The 21,064-nt window shown below is 44.9% G+C and overlaps 1 protein-coding gene across 1 annotated transcript in view; it reads left to right on the top strand.

Moving 5' to 3' along the window:
- Positions 1 to 17,218, top strand: part of LAMC2 (laminin subunit gamma 2) — a 57,977-nt gene extending 40,759 nt beyond the window's left edge. Inside the window, exons 12-23 of the mRNA XM_080918465.1 lie at positions 777 to 925; positions 3,216 to 3,372; positions 3,665 to 3,870; positions 4,334 to 4,413; positions 5,429 to 5,578; positions 7,917 to 8,061; positions 9,047 to 9,196; positions 9,670 to 9,784; positions 10,633 to 10,832; positions 12,798 to 12,956; positions 13,042 to 13,141; positions 15,684 to 17,218. Of these exons, the coding sequence (XP_080774591.1) occupies positions 777 to 925; positions 3,216 to 3,372; positions 3,665 to 3,870; positions 4,334 to 4,413; positions 5,429 to 5,578; positions 7,917 to 8,061; positions 9,047 to 9,196; positions 9,670 to 9,784; positions 10,633 to 10,832; positions 12,798 to 12,956; positions 13,042 to 13,141; positions 15,684 to 15,937 (1,865 nt within the window). The 3' untranslated portion in view covers positions 15,938 to 17,218. The remainder of the gene's footprint in view (positions 1 to 776; positions 926 to 3,215; positions 3,373 to 3,664; positions 3,871 to 4,333; positions 4,414 to 5,428; positions 5,579 to 7,916; positions 8,062 to 9,046; positions 9,197 to 9,669; positions 9,785 to 10,632; positions 10,833 to 12,797; positions 12,957 to 13,041; positions 13,142 to 15,683) is intronic.
- Positions 17,219 to 21,064: the final 3,846 nt, after the last annotated feature.

Raw genomic sequence — 21,064 nt, 5'->3', positions numbered from 1 at the left:
CCAGCACTCATGAGGTTATGGCAGGATAATCCTGAATTAGAGGGTAGCCTGAGCTACTGAGCAAGACCTTCCTTTAAGTAAACAGACACAAAGTGAATAAATTAAAACTTTCATTGTTTTAGATTTCATTAAAATTAGACAATGTCCTTTGCTCTGCTATCAAGCACCTGCCTTTTGCCTGCAATTAGCAGTGATGAAGACATCCTGGCTCCTGGGGAGTCATACACTAAAAAGGAAGAGGCATGGGGACTATGTGCAAATCACGGCAGAACACTTAGCTCCGAGAACAGCCTGTGATCCCTCTCATTGGTACATCCTTGTCTCCAAAACAGAACCTGGCACACAGTAGGGCCACTGCCTCCTCTCATCTCCCTGCAGTGGGAAGAAAGGAACATAGGCCCTTCTGAGCTCTCATGCCAGCTTCCTTTAATTTGGTCTAGGATCTGAGCAAGCCTCTGAGCTCACATTCCTCATCTATAAAAACAGAAGACACTGTTTACAGCTGGCCTAAAATAGGTGCTTAAAAAAAAAAAGCACTTTCTAAGCAAAATCGGGATGCCAGCAAAGTACCCAGTAGGCTTTTGGCGCAGTGAAAGGAGGAAGATGATAAGCTACCTGGCACCTCTTCATTCGAGCGCGCACACGTGGATCACGCTTGTGTGATTCCCTGGGCTTGCTTCTGTAGGAATGTGCTGGAGGCCACAGCCAAGGGATGGATCCGTGGCAGTACCTCCCATTGGGTGGGAATGCACCATTTATCTGCGTCTTATCTCTAGCTTGCAACTGCAACCCCGTGGGCTCAGAGCCTGGAGAGTGTCAAAGTGATGGCAGCTGTGTTTGCAAGCCAGGCTTTGGAGGCCTCAACTGTGAGCATGCGGCGGCCCTGACCAGTTGTCCTGCTTGCTACAGTCAAGTGAAGATTCAGGTATGCCAACTTCCCCCTCCCAGCCCCAGCCACAGGCAGTCAGACTCTGGCTCTGTGCCCTGGTTCTTTCACAGGTCTGGCTCCCCCAGATATCTGGGAAATGGGTGTGAAAATGGGAGAGAAGAGACAGACAGGCACACACACACAGAGAGAGAGAGAGACAGAGAGAGAGAGAGAGAGAGACAGAGAGAGAGAGAGAGAGACAGAGAGACAGAGAGACAGAGAGAGAGAGACAGAGAGAGAGAGGTGAGATAGTTTAGTGGATAGAAGCAATCCTGACAACCCCATGTAAAGGCTGAAGGAGTGAGCCACTCCCTCTGACTTCCACCAGAATACCGTGCTGTGTGAGTACATGCACCCACATACGCACATGTATACACGTGCACACTCAAATGCAATTAAAAAATCTTCAAATTATACTGAAATATTGTGTATAATATTGTATGGCAGGTTTATATTATCATCTATACCATTTTTAGTATCTTCTTGCAGATCAAGTCTCATTTAGACTTGTGACGATTTAGTAACTCTAGGGTCAGGCGTAAAGCATTCTAGATTCCGTTTTCAAGGGTCAGTGTCTGAAAGTACTTGTGATTATTCTAAGTGGCCTGGCCACATGGAACTGGAAGTGCCTCTAGTGTCCCCCAGCATCTGAGTCCAATTCTCTTTCATTTGTCCTGGGTTTGTTTTTGTGTTGTTTTTGGTTTTTGTCAACTTGACACAAACTAGAGTCATCTGGAATTCGGACCCTCGCCTGAGAAAATGCCTCCACCAGATTGAACTGGAGGCAAGTCTGTGGGACATTTTCTTAACTGATGACTGATGTGGGAAGGCCCGGCCCACTGTGGGTAAACCTCCTGGGCTGTGTGAGGCAGACTGAGCAGGTAGACTGTCCTGTTCTTCCGTACCATCTGCTTTAGTTCCAGCCTGGAGCCCCTGCTCTGACATCCCTTTATTATTACGGGCTGTAAATTGAAATCAAAGATTCTCTCTCCCAGTTGCTTTTGGCTGTGCTGTTCATCACAGCAACAGAGAGCAAATTAGGACAGCGCTGCAATGTGCTACTTCCCAGCTGGGTCCCGCCTGCTCCCAGAGCTTACAAACCAAGTTCCGGAGCAGAGCGTGGTGTGCAGTTCCAGCTTGCAGGAGGACAGACTATTGCCCAGAGTTTCAGGCAATCCTAGGCTAACTAGTAAGTTCCAGCTCATCCTGGGCTACTAAGTGAGACCCTGTCTCAAAAAATAAAATTATAAAACTAAAATTTAAACTTCAGAGATGAATGTACTTTATTTATTTATTATATACAAGTATCTTGTAGCTGTCTTCAGACACCCCCAGAAGAGGGTGTCAGATCACATTGTACATGGTTGCTGGGATTTGAACTCAGGACCTCTGGAAGAGCAGTCGGTACTCTTAACCACTGAGCCACCTCACCGACCTGAGATGAATGTACTTGATGTTCTTAATTACTAATAATTTTTTTTCTACACGATATAGTAAGGGGAAATTGAACTTCAAAAGTAGAACACACTCAATTTGATGTTAACATTTTTAAAAGATGTGTCTGAGTATTTTGCCAGCACATGTGCTTGGTGCCCACAGAGATTCAAAGAAGGCGCTGGATCCTTGAGAACTGGAGTCACAGATGGTTGTGAGCCACCATGTGTGTCCGGGAACTGAACCTGGGTCCTCTTCAGGAGCAATGAGTGCTCTGAACCAGTGAGCCACCTCTTCTGTCCCTCAGTCTTTTTTTTTTTTTTAAACCCACTTAATAGCCTTTGGAAGGCTAGTTTGAGACAAAGTCTCATGTAGCTCAGCCTGTCCTCAAAGTCACTATATAATCTGAGGATGACTTTGAACCCATGATCCTCTTGCCTCTTTCCCCCAAATGCCAGGATTACAGGTGTGCGCCATCACACATCTTGCTAAATATCATATATTTTTATTTTCATTTTATGTAGTAGTAAGAACTGGACAAGTACTTTAACACTGAGTTGTGTCTCTAGCCCCCAGGAACCTTTCTAGAAATAATTTGGTGACAGGTTCTCTTCTTAGCACTTAAGAATATCAACTCATTCAGCACAAAGAATGAGCGTGTGAACAGTATTGTTTTTATTACCCCTGTTTAAGATTAGAAAATGGCTTGCCAAGGTCACTGGCTGGATCCCCACTCAAGCCAGTCTAGCTCAAGAGTCTAGATTTTATCCGCTACTAACCCGACACGTGCTGCAGCCCTGGATATGAACTGTGCTCTTCCCCCTCTTCTGATTCCTTTCCCATGTGCTTTCAGATGGACCAGTTTACCCAGCAGCTCCAGAACCTGGAGGCCCTGGTTTCAAAGGCTCAGGGTGGTGGTGGCGCAGTCCCCAGTGAGGAGCTAGAAGGCAGGATACAGCAGGCTGAGCAGGCCCTTCGAGACATTTTAAGAGAAGCTCAGATTTCAGAAGGTGAGAAGTCCAATTGCTAGGAGACTCATGGCCTGGAAAGAATTGTGATTCTGGGTCACAGACTTGTTGTGGCAGTAAGCAAGCTCTGTGGTATCTGCAGCCAGCCTTTGTCTGGGTGCAAGTGTGTGTATGACATTCTCCTGGCACCTGAGTGACAGGGTGAAAAACTGTCACAGACATTTGTCATTGACTTTCTTTCTTTTCCTCATTTATCTCCAAGTCACTCGGTTTTATGGGTTAACCCGGTCATTCTGCCTCAGCCTTGTTCTTCTCTCTGTTCTTCTCTCTGCAGGAGCTATGCGAGCCCTCGGCCTCCAGCTGGCCAAGGCAAGAAGCCAAGAGAACAGCTACAAGAACCGCCTGGATGACCTCAAGATGACTGTGGAAAGGGTTCGGGCCCTGGGCAGTCAGTATCGGAACCGAGTGCAGGATACGAACAGACTCATCTCTCAGATGCGCCTGAGCCTGGGAGAAAGCGAAGCTTCCCTGCAAAACACTGTATGCTTGCCTGGTTGGCATGTATATTCATTTATCCCTTGTACCTTGGCCACATGCAGTGTCCCAAGAAACTGCCTTATACACCCCTCCCTAGTTGATTTCTTTATAGCCACATTTTCAATAGATAGAATCCTGCCTTCCCTCTTTTCTGTAGAACTTAACTGTACACACACACATACACACACACACACACACACACACACATGTATTGTTTTCTTGAGGCAAGGTCTCAGTATGTAGGCTAGCCCGATATTTCCTCAATTATTAGCCCAATAATATGTATATTAGAGTCATCTATTTTACAAAGACTTCTTTTGAAATTGAATATCTACTTTGTTCTTGCCAAGGCATGCTTTTTAGGTAATCATGGTGACTAGGGTCCTGTGGTTAGTGTCCTTTTGGCATTTCCGTTTAGGTTCCAGAGTCAAATGCAGATGTTAACTGATTCCCTTTTTTCCCATAGAACATCCAATCCTCCGAGCACTATGTGGGGCCAAATGGATTTAAAAGTCTGGCTCAGGAGGCCACAAGATTGGCAGACAGGTAAACAGCAGTGTTTGACACCCCTGCTCCAGGCAAGACTGTGGAACAGTCAGGACTCAAGCACTGGATTTACCCCCTCCAGGTTTCTCTGCAGCCCTTCCCTACCTTTGAAGCCCATTTGGAAAGCCTTAGCTTTCAGGGTATGGCAGAGGACGGGGCTGTTTGGCAGGAGTTGGTGAAAGTGTTCCTCTCCCAGCCTTCTCTATGACTCAGGTGATTTTTAAAGTACATGTTAGATTTGAGTCTTCTGGCCGCGTGAAATGAATCAACCTCTGAAAACGGGTGTTTGCAGCTTTCAGAGACTCCTCGACTCCCACGTGGGGCCTGAGAACAAGTAGCAACGAGTTGTTTGCTTGCCTGTGGAGAGCAAAAGGACCTTTCCCCCAAAAACCGGCTCTGCAGGACCCCACAGATGACAGGCCCTCTTGGTGCTGGCTCCTCGGCTATAAATCCTACCCCATTCAAAAGCTTTGCTAGGCAGGGCGGCAGGCTCTGCTAATCCTGGGTGGAATTCAGTCTGCAGAGGGGCTGGCTTCTGATTGTGTAGCATGAGCTGCCTCCTGGGGCCTGGTTTTTGTTGTTTTAATGCTCCTTCCTAGAACCAGGAGATCAGAAGGTTATAGGAGATCTTTTATTGACAGATTGTTACCCCCTTAGTTGCAGGTCCACTCTAAAACTTTATCCAGGGTTAGGAGTAAGGAGGTGGACTCTGGATGTGTGAGACCCCAGGGGTTCTGCTTGCAGAAAACAGTAGGCACAATAGTCGCCACTTCGCCACTTCGAGGCAACCACCATCTACTCTCCCCAGACCATCTCTGAGAATGGCTTAAACGGAAGTGACCACAGAAAGGCAGGAAGAGCGTGAGACATATTCTCCATGCTTTCTAGTCAGCTCTGTTTGGCTTTTACAAGTCAAACTCGCTCCTTTATTCTTTTCTGCAAGAAAGATTTATGTTACTAATCCGTGCTAATTTTTCTATGAAAAACCCTAATTCTTTTTCTTTAATGTCTTCAGCCATGTTGACTCAGCTAACACAATGAAGCAACTAGCAAGGGAAACCGAGGACTATTCCAAACAGGCACTTTCACTGGCCAGCGAGGCTCTGCGTGGAGGAGGCGGAAGTGGTGCGCTGGACAGCTCTGTGGTACAAGGTCTCATGGGAAAGTATGTTCAACCTGTCCTCATCTGAGTGGCCATAAAAGCTGAATCTTACACTGTGTAATGTAAACCACATTTGAGAGGCACTGGAAACTATGCATTAGTAATAAGAGGGGGGTCTATGTGGAGCCATTGTTGTGGGCTTCTGCCCTTCAGGATGAAAGCTACCAAGAATCAGACCTTCTTTAGGAGACACCAAGTGAGATTTAGAAGGTGAAAAGGTAAAACTGACTACACACACCCAAACACGGGATGATGGTTGACAGTACATCGCAGACCTCATCTGTCAGGTGTTGTGTCCCGCACAGAGGGGATATGGTGGTCTGCACAGCGCATGCATATGAACTACCAAAACGCAGTATAGAAGCTGGCCTGCCAAATCAGGTTGCAGCCTGTTGTACTAGCTGCTGCTGCTGGCCAGGCTTCTCAGGACTGGCATGGGAGATCTAGGAAGGCCAAGAGGAGGTGACTGGACAGGAAAACAACGTGGGAAGCATTGACGGCTAACCTGGTGGTACCTCCATCTGCTGTTAGGATGCAGGTCTTGTAGAACTGTAATTTTACCATAAAATTTTGAGGGTCATGAAGGGAGCCATGGATGGAGGCTTGTCCATCCTCGTAGTGCCAAACTCAGTGCAGAAGTCCGTCGGAAGCACGGCATGGGTCAAAGCACTACAGACGACATGCGCTGCCTAATGGGAAGATCAGGATACTTATAAGAAACAGTTCATTCACAAGGGAGTATTGTTTTCACCCTTTAAACTGTTTCATACACAAAAGTTGAAAATTCTGGTTAGCAGGAAAAGAGTTATATAAGGCATTATAACATAGTTAATGCCATTTTAGATTGTTAAAATAACATTATTATAGACATGCAAATAGAGATAGGGACATTTACCTTCTTAATTACATACATGCTATTTTATTATATATTATTATTCAAAGCTTTGTATTTTATAGCCATCTGCCTACTCCTGTTCTTCAAGTAGAATTATAGAAAATAAACTTTTCTCTGAGGTGTACAAACGTACATAGGACAAAGAGCTTTACTTACAGATATTCTATAGGCTAAAGTACACAAAACAGACATTTAAGGAAAAATAGGCAGCAAAGATATTTAAGTCATTGTAGCATAATTTACCATTACATCAAACAGGAGAACAAAAGAAAGAAAGTAAGTAAAAAAGGAAGGAAAGAATGAAGAAAGAAAGGAAAGAAGGAAGGAAAGAAGGAAGGAAGGAAAAAGGAAAGAAGGAAGGAAGAGTTCATTCAGTACACAAAGAACTCTGGGATCCCAGGCATGAGAGGCGATCGATGTATGATACTCATGCTACAGCCCAGCCCATGACAAGAAGCCGAAGACAGCTGTGAAGAAGAGGAGAAGGAGGAACCCTCACAAACTGCCCCTCGTGTAGAAAAAAGATTGGGTTGCTCAGAAGGCATGCTCCCTCGGAGCTCAGGAACAGGCTGCTGAAAACCAAAACAGTTATTAGCCAAATAATAATAATAATAATAATAATAATAATAATGACAAGAGAATGAATATTACTTTGGGGAAAGCATGTTTAAGACTGGGAAAAGTAAAACTTACATTCTGACTGAGACATGACAATACATGGAAACATGGTTACCCTCCAGCTTATGAAGGTACATATAAACCCATCTGACAGGGCCAGCAACAGAAAAATAACATTTATATTATCAGGAATTGCGAAGCTTGAGTTGAATTTTTTTCTGGCCAAACCTAGACAAGCTATAAGGGTTATATTTAGATTATAGAGAGAGTCACTTTTCTAACATAACCTAGCTTGTTTATCCAGTTTATCCTAATTACATGGTGTGTGCATGTGTGCGTGCACAAACACACATACACATACACACCAACTGAGGAAGATGGGGAGAGGGAGTGTGAGTCACTAAGTAGCCAGCTTTTGTTCTGACTGGCCTTCAACTCACAGAGATCTACTTGTCTCTGCCTCACATATACACATACACATACATATACACATACACATACACACACACACACACACACACATACACATACACACACACACACATACACACACACACACACATACACACACACACACACATACACACACACACACACACATACACATACACATACATATACATACAGAGTATATCCTACCACATATTGTTGTTGGTACTTGTAATCCTAGTTCTTGGAGGCAGAGGCTGGAGGATTCCAGTAAATTTCAGACTCACCAAAGCTATATCATGAGATCCTGTCTTATGATATGTTATCAAGGTTCTCTCTCCATTATTGTTATGGCTATTATTATTATAATTATTAACCATCTACTTTTCCTCCCCACAGATTAGAGATAGCCAAGTCTCTGACCCAGCAGCTATCAAGGGAGGGCACCCAAGCTGACATTGAAGCTGATAGGTCGTATCAGCATAGTCTCCGCCTCCTGGATTCAGCATCTCAGCTTCAGGGAATCCGTGATCCATCCTTTCAGGTGAGGCCACTCATCCTGTGTGTATGCCACACAGACAAACTACTATGGAAACTTCCTTCTCTGTAGATTCCATAAGATGGTTCAACCTCCCAGCTTCTTCTCCATGCTGGCTGTGTCGGTCAGTGTCACATTACTGGGTGTGCTGACTGGGGCAGCTGACTTATTAGGAGAAAGGGTTTCTTTAGCTTAGTGTTTCGGACAGTTAAAGGCACAGTGTCTGCGTTGGCTCTGTTCTAAGGGCGACAGAGTCTCTGGAGGACCGAGGAAAAGAGAGGTGAGTGTGCACATGCCTTTAGAGCTCACGTGATCTAGAGACCTCCTACAACCCCACAAAGGCTTCACATCACCCCACCAGCACCCATGTCAACCCGAAGCTTAGCGCATGGCTGATAGCCTGTCTTTAAAACCTAGCATGGACCTAGCTTTGTGGTAGAAGAGACAGGTGCTTCCTGTCCTCTGTTGTCTAGAATCTGAAAGGGAAAAATGACTTGGATGTTTAATCTTGAACCCCTTAGTAGAGAAAAGTTTTATGTCTCCTCAGTTTTAGAGACCCTCAAATTGAAATCAGTAGGGAATTATGATGGAGTTTGATAAATTTCTCTATACTGCTAACAAGACTTTCACTTGCTTTTTTTTTCCCCTGCCATCAATCTCCTTAGCTGCTGTGGCCTTGTTAGATTAAGTTCATCTGCAAACCTAACAGCTAAAGACATGGTGATCTCCATAGAGAGATGTTCCAAGACTAGATAAAGCGATTGTTTTAAACACTTCTTTTAAAAACCAGAGACAGGGTTTTCTGTATTCTTGGGAGACGTACGGCCTGTCTTTCCTTGGCACCCTGTCTCCTTGGGCCTTTAGAGCCAGTGTCTGCTTTTTTTGGCTTTTTGAGGGTGCCATTGTTTTCAAATGGTGACAGCAGGTCCTGAAGTTGGTAGGGTGACGTGTGGGCAGACAGTCACAGTCATTCATGTCTTTGTGCCCACAGGTGGAAGCAGAGAGGATCAGGCAGAAGGCTGATTCTCTCTCAAACCTAGTGACCAGACAAATGGATGCATTCACGCGAGTGCGAAACAATCTGGGGAACTGGGAAAAAGAAACACAGCAGCTCTTACAGACTGGAAAGGATGGGAAACAGGTACCTTCTGTCACTCCGTTCGCTTAGACAATCAGCATATCAGTGGATATGACCAGAGCCTCTACCAGAAGCCCTCCGAAGGTCATGATGCTACTCGGTACAGAGGGAGTAACGAGACTGGAGTTTTGATGGAATTAGCCCCACCCACTGAGTCAGCATTTGAACCTAGGAAGAGGACTCGGGCCTTGTAGGTCTCATTTTGGTCCAAGTCTGTCTATCTTGGTTTCAGGAAGTAGCTAACGTTTAAAATTGTGACTTGCAAAAACTATTCCTTCCCCAGAGGGTGGAAAGAGTTGGAGACTTTCCTCTAAAAGGTATATATAACAAAGTTTGTTCCTAATCAAATACTAGAGGGCTTTGCTCCAGCACTCCTAGGCTGTGATGAGTCACAGCACTCTGGTGTCACGGAAAAGTTGTGTCAGGGTGACTTTGCTAGCAGGAATGCACTTATTCTGATTTTGTTCTATTTACAGACTTCAGATCAGCTGCTTTCCCGTGCCAACCTTGCTAAAAACAGAGCCCAAGAAGCACTAAGTATGGGCAATGCCACTTTTTATGAAGTTGAGAACATCCTGAAGAACCTCAGAGGTTAGTGTTGTGTGATCCAGTTTTAAAGGTACACTCGTGGTCTACTAAGTCTTCCTTTCCCTCCTTAAATGGTGGGCGTATGGGGTTATTAATAGATGCTTAGTCACTACCTCTCTAAGGTAATGGTGATCTCATTAACACTTGATGTAGGCGGGAGAAGTAATTCACTTAAGTGCCAGGAGTCCTGAGTTCTGACCCTCACAGGGCTCTATGACCAGCTTAGGCTCTCCTGTGTCCTCTTTAAGGGGAACAGGAGATCCAGAAGGTCCTTCATATTTAGTAAGTCATGATCATGTTGGTATTTTCCTTTCCTTGGGTGGCTTGGTTGATTCTAATATACCTGCTTCGAGGTAATGACTTGTGGCTCCCAGGGGGTTTTAGGTGTATCTTGAAGATATTTGGTTAAAAGAATTCAGTATTATTCACTAGCAAACAAAAGAGAATCATCTCTAAAGTCTTAAGAGTCTCTTCATACAAAGTCCCTCTATACCCACTGTGACCACACCCCAACTCTGCAACCACACCCCAACTCTCTGTGACCATACTCCAACTCTGCTCTTTGGCTTCAGGCTTGGACTTAGATCTTGTGGTTTTTGGAGTTACCTGTTCTTTGTCTACTTTGGATGTTGATATCCTTGCAGTGGTGGGGACCCAGGACAAGCTGACAGCTCTCTCAGTGGCTCCTTTGGGATTCTTTCTCTTGGGAAAGGAGGGGCAATCCTAGCCACAGCATCTCATTTCTCTTCCCCTAGCTAGTAATTGTCCTCTTTCAGGAACTTCTCCTCCAAACCTCAGGTTCTCTCATTCAGTTGTCTTTGTGGCCAGTTTTCTTTTTTTCTTCATTCCAGAGTTTGATCTGCAGGTTGAAGACAGAAAAGCCGAGGCTGAAGAGGCCATGAAGAGACTCTCCTATATTAGCCAGAAGGTTGCAGAGGCCAGTGACAAGACCCAGCAAGCAGAAACGGCCCTGGGGAGTGCCGCTGCTGACACCCAACGGGCAAAGAATGCAGCTAGGGAGGCCCTGCAGATCACCAGCGAGATAGAGCAGGTGAAGAAAAATGGATATTAGGCTGCCACAGGTAGTGCCCAACACAGCGTTGTTCCAGGGAGAGAGAGCATCAGCTCAGTTCTACCCCCATAGCTCAGAGTCCTGGAGAGTGCGTAGCAGTTCAGCTCTGCACACCCACCCTTCGGCCGGATGGATTCCATCACTGGCTAGCAGCTCTTACACCATATGAATAGCACTGTGGGGAGCATCCACAGTCATTTACTATGGCGATTCCTAAGGCCTGCTATTAGAAAATACTTGGAAAAATAGAAATGACTTTTGCGCCATTCAGGAAGTGACAATGGAAAATTAGTCTGCAGGGCTATACTTTGTTTTTTTTTTGTTTTGTTTTGTTTTGTTTTGTTTTGTTTTGTTTTAACAGCTCCAGGGAAAAATTTTCCTTGCCTCTTCCTAGCTTCTGAGGAGGGTAGTTAGTCCTGGTCTTCCTTAACTCACAGCTTTATCAGTCCACCCCCTGCTTATGCAATTCCCCTGAGTCCTCTGACATCTCTTCCTTCTCCCTCCTTTTTCTCCTCCTTCTCCCTTCTCCTTCTTCTCCTTCTTCCTCTTCCTTCCTTTTCCTTTCTCCTCCTTCCTTCTCCCTTACCCTTCCTTCTCCCTCCTCCTTCTCCTTCCTCTCCCTCCTCTTTTCCCTTCTTTCTCCCGCCTCCTTCTCCTTCCTCTCCCTCCTCCTTCTTCTTCCTTCTTCCCCCTTCTCTTCTCCTTCCCATCTTCCTCTCCCTCCTCTTCTTCATCTTCTTCAAAACATGATGTCACTATGTAGCCCAGGCTGGCCACTGTATTCATATCTCAGTCTCATAAGAAGATATCAATCTCACTGAATCAAGGGCCCACCAGCATTCTCCAGTGTAACTTCACTGTAGCTAATTACATCTGCAACAGTTCTCAAGTAAGTTCATCTTCTGAGTTGAGAGAGGTGTATAAGGGAACAAAGACTCCGCCACGTCTTTGTTCATGCTGGTAAGCTCTTTTCCCCTGAGAAACATGCCTAGCCCTCAGGACTTCGTGTGTTTTAAGATGTAAATTCAACTTGTAACAATTGCCACCATCCATGTTTTGGTTCTTGGTATGAAATCCTGGAGCTCTAAAGCTTTCTATAACCTATGCCTCAGCTTGGCCTCATTCTGTCCTCCACTGTGTGTGCTCGGTGGTAAGAACTATCTAGCTCCTTGCTTGAAGGAGCACTCGAGAGAATTGGGGTAGCCAGCTACGTGATGCTTAGAACCCATTCTTGTAAGCTCCAGTGAAGGAATGCCTCTTGGCTGAAAGAGAGCTCCTTCGTGCTTACTTAAGAACTTCTAGGGAGCTGGTGCCACTCCAGGAAGTCAAGAGGTCTTGGATATCTAGACTATTCGACCTCACTTTTAGACCAATTGGTAACCTACATAAATAATTTCTAATAATTCTCCTTGAGGACAGCTTCATAAACTTTCCTTTATATGGCATCTAGAAAAAAGACACCTGAAGCTGTTTAATTATCGCTCATCAATAAAAAGTATTGATGAACTTTTTCTCTGCAAAGACAAAACCCACCACTACAGCTAACTCAACATATTCCAAGTACAACTGTCTTGGGGAAATCCTTGTAAATCCACAGACCAAGGTAATAAAAACCATGAGTGTCAGAAAAAATATTGTTTCTTGCCTTCTGGATTTGCTCAAATGCATTCCTGATTGTGTCAATTTTTTTTCTAGGCACTGAACTGAAAGGGAACCAGTGTCTCTGCACTGACCCTCCTAATCTCTAGAGAGCTAACCTAGAACTAACTTGCTTGAGGGCCAGCCTGGGGAAGGGTGTGACCCCAAGTCTGACTCTCTCATTGTCCATCTGACTTGCTCCATCGGAGTCAGGCACAGCTGTGTGTTTTTTCCACAGTTGTCCTTGGGATGTTTTGAGCCTCACCCTCCTCCTCCTTCCGTCCCTGACTCCTTTTATTCTCCCAGGAGATAGGGAGTCTGAACTTGGAAGCCAATGTGACAGCAGATGGGGCCTTGGCCATGGAGAAGGGACTGGCCACTCTGAAGAGCGAAATGAGAGAGATGGAGGGGGATCTTGCCAGGAAGGAGCTGGAGTTTGACACGGATAAAAACAAGGCGCAGCTGGTGAGTGCTGGCATCTTTCCACGTGAGCTTTAGTTGCCAAGACAAAAAGAACCTCTCTGGACACCTTTGTACTCACTGTCCTCAGGTGATGACTGAAGCCCAGCAAGCTGATGCCAGAGCCAAGAGCGCCGGAGTTTCGATCCAAGACACGCTCAACACATTGGACGGCATTCTGCACCTAATAGGTCTGTGGATCCTCCACAACTTTCCAGCCTAGGGACTGTCCCCAGAGGACTCGATATTCTTGGTCCAGATGGATGGGGATCTCAACTTTCCCTGAGACCATCTGGAAATCTGCTTTGTCTCCACCCAGGAATGGGTCAGGTTCCTTTACGTTTTCTCTGTTTTACCATCTCTAAGATGAGTCACTGAGCACTTGTGTCTGGAGGTGAAGGTCTGTGAGTCAGAGCACTGGGTGTGTTCCAAGAAATTCCCAGAAGACTGGTCAGCCTGAAGGTCCTGCTGAGGAGTCTGGTCTTGAGCCTGAGGGGCCCCTGGGCAGTTTTAAGGAGGAAGAGTAAGAACATCGCTGCAGTAGAGAGGAGTTGAGAGGGGCTTAGAGGCAAAGAAGGCCACGTGGAAACAGTTGAAAGCAGACAGGAGCCAGTTGCTAGGCAGGAGAAGTGGGGAGGGAAAGGTGTGGAGCAATGGGCTTCCTTAGTACCAGTTTGATGTTGTTCCTCCCTAAACAAACCTGTACCTGTCGTGACCAACTGGGAAAAGAGGAACCTCTTGGATAAATAACCTGGAGGGAATGTGCCAAGAGCAGGAGATACTGTGGGGTTCAGGATAGAATAGATGTATATTCTATATTTTAGAATAGAATAGAATACTTGCACAGTATGACAGGGAATCGGGTTTCCCTATAGTTGTTACCTGAAGAAAACTAATGTTTATTAAAAGTCTAAGTCTGGGGGCTGCAGCAATAGCTCATTGTCTAGCAACATCTGTTCTTTCTTTAAGAGGATCCCATTTTCCTTCCCAGTACCCATGCCGGCCATCTGTGACTCCACTCCAGTGGCATCTGGCTCTCTCTGAGTTCCACGGCAGCTGTACACATGTGGAACATGAACACACACATATGCATGCATATGCACACATAAATACTTTTAAAAACATTGAAGTCTAAATTTAAGTAGTTAATGGAGCCTCATCAACAGAGACTGCAGTGGACAAGGACTAGGACCTGGGTCCCTCATTCCCATGATATTGAGGAGAAGCCTTAGTTATGTTTCAGTGGCTCAGGAGAACAATTCCAATACCTGATTGCCCCATGGTGGATTGTCCTCACACTGACAGGCCAGCATTGTCTGGGCCCTGACACTAATGGGGCTGTTTGTGATCCAGTAAGCCCCAGGAGTAAACCATCCTCTAAAGACTAAAGATATGATCTCCCCAGTTGAGGTCTTAGCAGCATGGCTTAGCATTCTAGAAAATGGTAATGAAATTAATGGGGCCTTTAAAAGGAACATGAGCGGAGGGAGGGTCGTGGGAAGTGCTGACCGTTTACTACCTGGCAGGTACTGTGCCAGGAACTCTCAGGGCATGACCATTTAAGTCTCGTTAGCGTCCTGGGAGACGGATTTAATTATGTTGCTTCAGTGGGGGACAAACCGAGAATGCACAGCACTCAGTGAGACCTGTGTCCCCATGTCCCTGTCCCCTGTCCTGTTCCTTTCCTAGTGTGGCTTCCCATACATGTTATTTCACTCCCAAGCTTACTCACTTGTTGTGCTGTCTAATTCAAGAATTAAGAACCCCTAATTCTTGAAGTTTCCCCTGAAGGGTCCATTGGGTCAGTATGTTCACTGTGGTGTGTATAATGTCTATTTTAGGCAGTCTCTTGGGTTTGCTACTCAATTATAGCTCAGTAAGTACTCTAAGTACAATAAGCTCACACATTCAAATCCCAGCATTGGGCTTGAGACGAATGAGTCTCCCAAGTTTTCCTCTGACCTCTATACATGTTCTGTGGCGTATGTACACAGACACACACAAACAAACCCTATCACTGAGGCTCAGATACATGAGGCAGCCTGACCTTGAGTGTGAACCACTGGGAGCTGCTTAAATCTACTTGAACTAAATCTATATGGCCAGGTGTGTCTTGTGGACATCGGCTTTCATATAGTGTACAGGTAGAATACACCTGAACAAATACCATGGCGTGTGTTATAAGTGAAATGAAAAGACACCTAGCCAGATCCTCACGTTTCAAGCTAGAATGAAGTCTTGCATCTTTCTCGAGCAGCTGGAATCCATCCTTCAAAGAGCTAAGCGTACCCTGGCCACTATAAACCCCGTGGTTCAGCCCTTTTCTAAAGGTCTCCTAATATAAAACAGCCAAGATACTTCCTCGGGTGATACAGAAAGTCTGTTTGGAGTTAGTTTAGGTCCTAGGGGGGAGCTGTGTTAGACAGTGACCTCAGACAATGCTCAGCCCCTTTTAACCTTCAGCCTTCTGAGCTCACAATCCATTATCTCAACCAGACAGATCTCAAACTTCATTGGCTACACAAAGGAGCTCAGTCTTGAAGTAGGCTGTACATACCACAGATGCATGCCTCGTGTTCTCGGAAAGAGTTCTACATTATTTTTAATTTAAAGTAAGGCCATCTTGGTGTACGGTGAGCTGTTTTCTCTTGGCAGAATTTGTTAGGATCTCAGAAGGGTGCACGTCTCACCACAGCTTTTCTCTATTAATGCCTTTCTTGTTCCCTAAAATAGATCAGCCTGGTATCGTGGACGAAGAGGGGTTGATACTGTTGGAACAAGAGTTTTTACAAGCCAAGAGCCAGATCAACAGTCGACTTCGGCCCTTGATGTCTGAACTGGAGGAGAGGGCTCGTCGACAGAGGAACCACCTCCATCTGCTGGAGACAAACATAGATGGAATTCTAGCTGATGTGAAGAACTTGGAACACATTCGAGACAATCTGCCCCCAGGCTGCTACAATACCCAAGCTCTTGAGCAACAGTGAGGTTGCCATAGCGATTTGTCCACTGTGGTGAGGGACACAGACCTCAGGGGTCAGGAGCCATCTCATTTGGATGGGCAGGGCTCAGGATATTTGAACACATTTAATGGGTTTGTTCAGGTCTGTGGGGCTTGATTCTATCCCCAAGACCCTGGGTAGATGGATGTCTTCCTGAACCCATATAACACCATTTGCTTCCTGATGCTGGCAGTGAGTCAGATAACACTGAGTGTAAGAATAATCAGGGACCAGCAAATGCTGAGCTCAGAACAGCCATAAACTTAATTCTGGGATATAGAAAGTCCTGCTGCTATGTCAGGACAAGAAATTGAATCCCACTGTGGCCAGTAAAGTACTCTTGCGTCACCCACTGTATGAGTTTGTTAACCAGAATTCCTCCACTGCCCACCCATGAGTATGTCCTCCACTTCATGCTGAGTGCAGAGACCAGTAATGGTGCAGACCTGGAAACCTGGCCCATTTGGAGCAATGGTGCCCACTGCCAGCCCTCACCTTAATGCTCTCTGCCTGAGTGTGACAGCCTTTCTCCTAATGGTGCCAGAATGACTTAGAGACTGTATCTTCGTGAAAGAATTTGTTACCAACCAATCAATCATTGGGAACATATTTCCTTTGAGTTTCAAAGTGATAATAAGAAAATGTGTCTTGGCCACTACCAGAAGTAGAATTATCCAAAAGATATATTAATCTTAATCCAATCTTCCTTTGGAAACACTAAAGTTCATATACATCTGTGTATTATATCTTATTTTCTCTTTCTCTCCCTAAATCAGGGATAATCCATCCTTCTAACATATATTTATTGAGTCACTACTATGAGCCGAGAGTGGGTGGAGCAGGATGGACATTCTCTCCTCTCATGGAGTTGAGCGTCTAGTGAGAAGAATAAATATTAGAATAAATAAATGGGAATTCCCTAGCCTTGTTTATCTCATGCCATATTTATTGCAGTCACCCACCCTTCGGTTTGAAACCTCTTTTCTTAATAGAACATGTGTTGCAAGACAGTCCCATGAGGGTACTTGAGTTAGAGCAAAGTTGAAATCGCTCTGAGTTGTACTCATTTTTCTGTGTTCCAGCCATCCCTCCACCCCTTCCCACAACAGACTATTGCCACAGACAGTTGCATCATGGTAAGACCAGTGGGAATGGATGAAGGAACAGAGGCACTTGTACCTCAGTTTGAAAGACTCGTACTGTCTCACTTCTGTATTTCCTTGTCATTTCATGGATGTGTTTTAAATAAAGAAGGAGTGCTAGATGCTTGGGGATGAGTTTCTGATTTTATTAAACTCTTCGTCGGGGGTAAAAGGCTAGGGAGTGAACATCCACCCTGAGGTTGACAGCTCTAGACTTAACATCTTCAATTCCTCAGAGCCTTACTTTGCCTTTTCCAACTCTGAGAACATCTCTTAGGATTTAGATGATGCTGCATCTTACGCATGAAGAATTATTTCTAGAATAACCTAAACGGGGTGGAGGCCATAACTAATACTCTTGCACTTTTCATCTGTCATAAAATAGAGGTGGAATCGGCAGTCCATGGTATATGTCTGATACCTTCCAATAAGTGACAATTCAGTAAGTTAAGGTCTCAATTGTCTTTTACTCAAGGGGCTGAGGAAAGGATTCTGCTTTGTCCTCAGTGATGCCTAAGTTCTGGGAGGTCTGACATCTCGGTCCTTTGTAGAAGTAGTCTGATAATTCTATCTTGGCATGCTCAGTTCCATGGCCTACAAACTTCCTGCAGCAATTTAAGACCTGCCATTTAGAATATATGACTTCTAGAACTTACCTTGGGAGGGGAAGAAAGAGAAAGAACACAATAATACTTGGCTGGTTTTGTGCCAACTTGACACAAGTTGGAGTTATCACAGAGAAAGGAGCCTCCGTTGAGGAAATGCCTCCATGAGATCCAGCTGTAAGGCATTTTCTCAACTAGTGATCAAGAGGGGAGGGCCCAGTCCATTGTGGGTGGAGCCATCCCTGGGCTGGTAGACCTGGGTTCTATAAGAAAGCAAGCTGAGCAAGCCAGGGGAAGCAAGCCAGTAAGTAACATCCCTCCATGGCCTCTGCATCAGCTCCTGCTTCCTGACCTGCTTGGGTTCCAGTCCTGACTTCCTTTGGTGATGAACAGCAATGTGGAAGTGTGAGCTGAATAAACCCTTTCATCCCCAATCTGCTTCTTGGTCATGATGTTTTTTTCAGGAATAGAAACCCTGACTAAAACAACACCTGAGAAGCCTTTGTAGGCCAGGATGGGTAGGCCTTATACTCTATTTTTCCCTAGCCTATATTATTATAAGTTTCAAGGGGTTTCTTGAAAAGAAGCCATTTTTCAGTGACAAATCTACATCATGAAATGGAGTACACACTGTTGGGTTAACTATGCCTCTGCAATCATAAAGATTCCCCACTGGATGGATAGTTATGGAAGTTACAAGATTGGGGCTGGGGTGGTGTGTGGTTCAGTTGATGAGTTTCTACCATAAAAAATGCTCTGGATCTGGTTCCTAGCACCAGATAAAACAATACACTATAGTCACACAACTGAAATCCCAGGACTCTGAGAGTGGAAGCAAGAGGATCAATAATTGTCATTCTTGGCCTCATAGTTTGAGGCTAGTCTGGGATACATGAGACCATATCTCAAGAAAGAAAGAGAGACATAGAGAGAAGGGGTAGGGGAGGAGAGGGGAGGGGAAGGGAAGGAGAGGGGAGGGGAGGGGAGGGGAGGGGAAGGGAAGGGGAGGGGAGGGGAGGGGAAGGGAAGGGAAGGGAAGAGAGAAGAGAAGAGAAGAGAAGAGAAGAGAAGAGAAGAGAAGAGAAGAGAAGAGAAGAGAAGAGAGAGAAGAGAGGAGAAGAAAGAGAAGAAAGGAAATTTATAAGGATGTCCTTCTTGGCAAATGACACAGATCTCAGTAGAGATGGGCAGTGAGAAGTGACGATTGGGACTGCTGGAATAGAAACAACATCCTGATTTTCTGAGGACTTGGAAAACTGGCTCTGTGGAGAAGAAAGGCTGTGACAGAGAGGTAGCCTACCCCAAGCCTAGGGCTAGTCCCGCTCTGACCCTGCCAATGCAAAAGATGTTTTGTTTTGTTTCCTGAGTTCTTGTCATTCATTACTCATGTTTTATGTCTCCCCTGGGGGCTTCTGGTAACTGTGCTCTTGATAGACAATTAGACCCAACCCTCTCTACTGTGGCTCATAGCCAATGAGAGAGGCAGAAGCGAAACTGCCCACAGTTGCTGACTCCTTAGCCAAAGGAGCTCTGATGTTCTTCCAGGATGTGGTTTCTTTCTAGGACTCTAAGGTCAGAGGAAAGGGTCAAAAGGTACTCAGTCCTGTCCACTGTTTGGAACAAATCTCAAGGACCATGTCAGTGTTTATCAGTCTTCTTTTGAATGTTTTGCACGCTCAGGGGAATGTTATGCATTTGTGTTTTAATTTTCCCACTTGGAAAAAGAGTAGAGCTTCTCTTTACTTTCTTTATACTATGGACCACATAGAACTTCTTGTGAAATTCCAAAAGATGAGTCGTAAGGGAAGAACTGAATATGACTGATACTTTGTATTTCATACACATACACACACACACATACACACATACACACAATGTTAGTTGAAGTTATCAAATTGAACCAATGTTTATATTTAACTTCAAACACACTTGTTGTGCACTCAGGACAGGGAGTTGGTATAGTTAGCTTCGTGAGGAGAAGGGCAAACATAAGTAACCAATTTACAGGGTATATTAAGGTTCCTTTAGATATGATGTGAAGCCCCACATGGATACACAAAGCTGGCTATTCTCATTTAAAGAAGCAAGAGGAAGAAGAGGAATAGAGAAAGGGGAGGAGAGGAGAAAGAAGAAGGAGGGTGGGGAGGAGGGAGTAGAAGAGGAGGACCTAAAAATCTTAAACCCAGAGTTAGAGAGATGGCTCAGTGGTTAAGAGCACTAAGGTCCTGAGTTCAAATTCCCAGCAACTACATGGTGGCTCACAACCATTTGTAATGGGATCCAATGCCCTCTTCTGGTGTGTCTGAAGACTGACAGTGTACTCATATCTATAAAATAAATTAATTAAAAAAAAAAAAAAACCCTAAAGCAAAAATGACCACAGAACAGAACAAAATGAATCTGACAAATATTTTAAACACTTAATTTGGAACAGGAAGATGTTTCATCTCCCAAGTCACAGCTGAGGTTTGGGAAGCCATAACTAACAACCACACCTCAGACCCAAGCTGTGTTACCAATGAATAAATCCGTCTGTCTTGCTTATTAATGCTGCCAAAGGAAATCATGAGCTTGACCGTACCTCAGTGAAGAGCTCTTATACCAAAAATCCAACCTTGACCGTACCTCAGTGAAGAGCTCTTATACCAAAAATCCAACCTTGACCGTACCTCAGCGAAGAGCTCTTATACCAAAAATCCAACCTTGACCGTACCTCAGTGAAGAGCTCTTATACCAAAAATCCAACCTTGACCGTACCTCAGCGAAGAGCTCTTATACCAAAAATCCAACCTTGACCGTACCTCAGCGAAGAGCTCTTATACCAAAAATCCAACCTTGACCGTACCTCAGCGAAGAGCTCTTATACCAAAAATCCAACCTTGACCGTACCTCAGCGAAGAGCTCTTATACCAAAAATCCAACCTTGACCGTACCTCAGCGAAGAGCTCTTATACCAAAAATCCAACCTTGACCGTACCTCAGCGAAGAGCTCTTATACCAAAAATCCAACCTTGACCGTACCTCAGCGAAGAGCTCTTATACCAAAAATCCAACCTTGACCGTACCTCAGTGAAGAGCTCTTATACCAAAAATCCAACCTTGACCGTACCTCAGTGAAGAGCTTTTATATCAGAAATCCAAGCAAGTTTTTACTTTTCACAAATACTATTTTTACTTCCTGAAATATTAACTTAATGAAAGAACCAAAATTGCCAGTTTTGGTAGCACACCAACTAGAATTCCAGTACTAGGGATGTTGAGTCAGAAGGATCAGGAACTTAAGGTTATCCTTAGCAAACTGGAGGATAGCCTGGGCCACATAAGACTGCCTCAGAAAATTGATCAAACAAACGACCAAAATTAAC

The sequence above is a fragment of the Micromys minutus genome (genome assembly GCF_963924665.1).
Source record: "Micromys minutus genome assembly, chromosome: 6".
Lineage (NCBI taxonomy): Eukaryota > Metazoa > Chordata > Mammalia > Rodentia > Muridae > Micromys > Micromys minutus.
The sequence above is the reverse complement of the archived record's forward strand: the minus strand, read 5'-3'. Positions and strand labels throughout refer to the sequence as shown.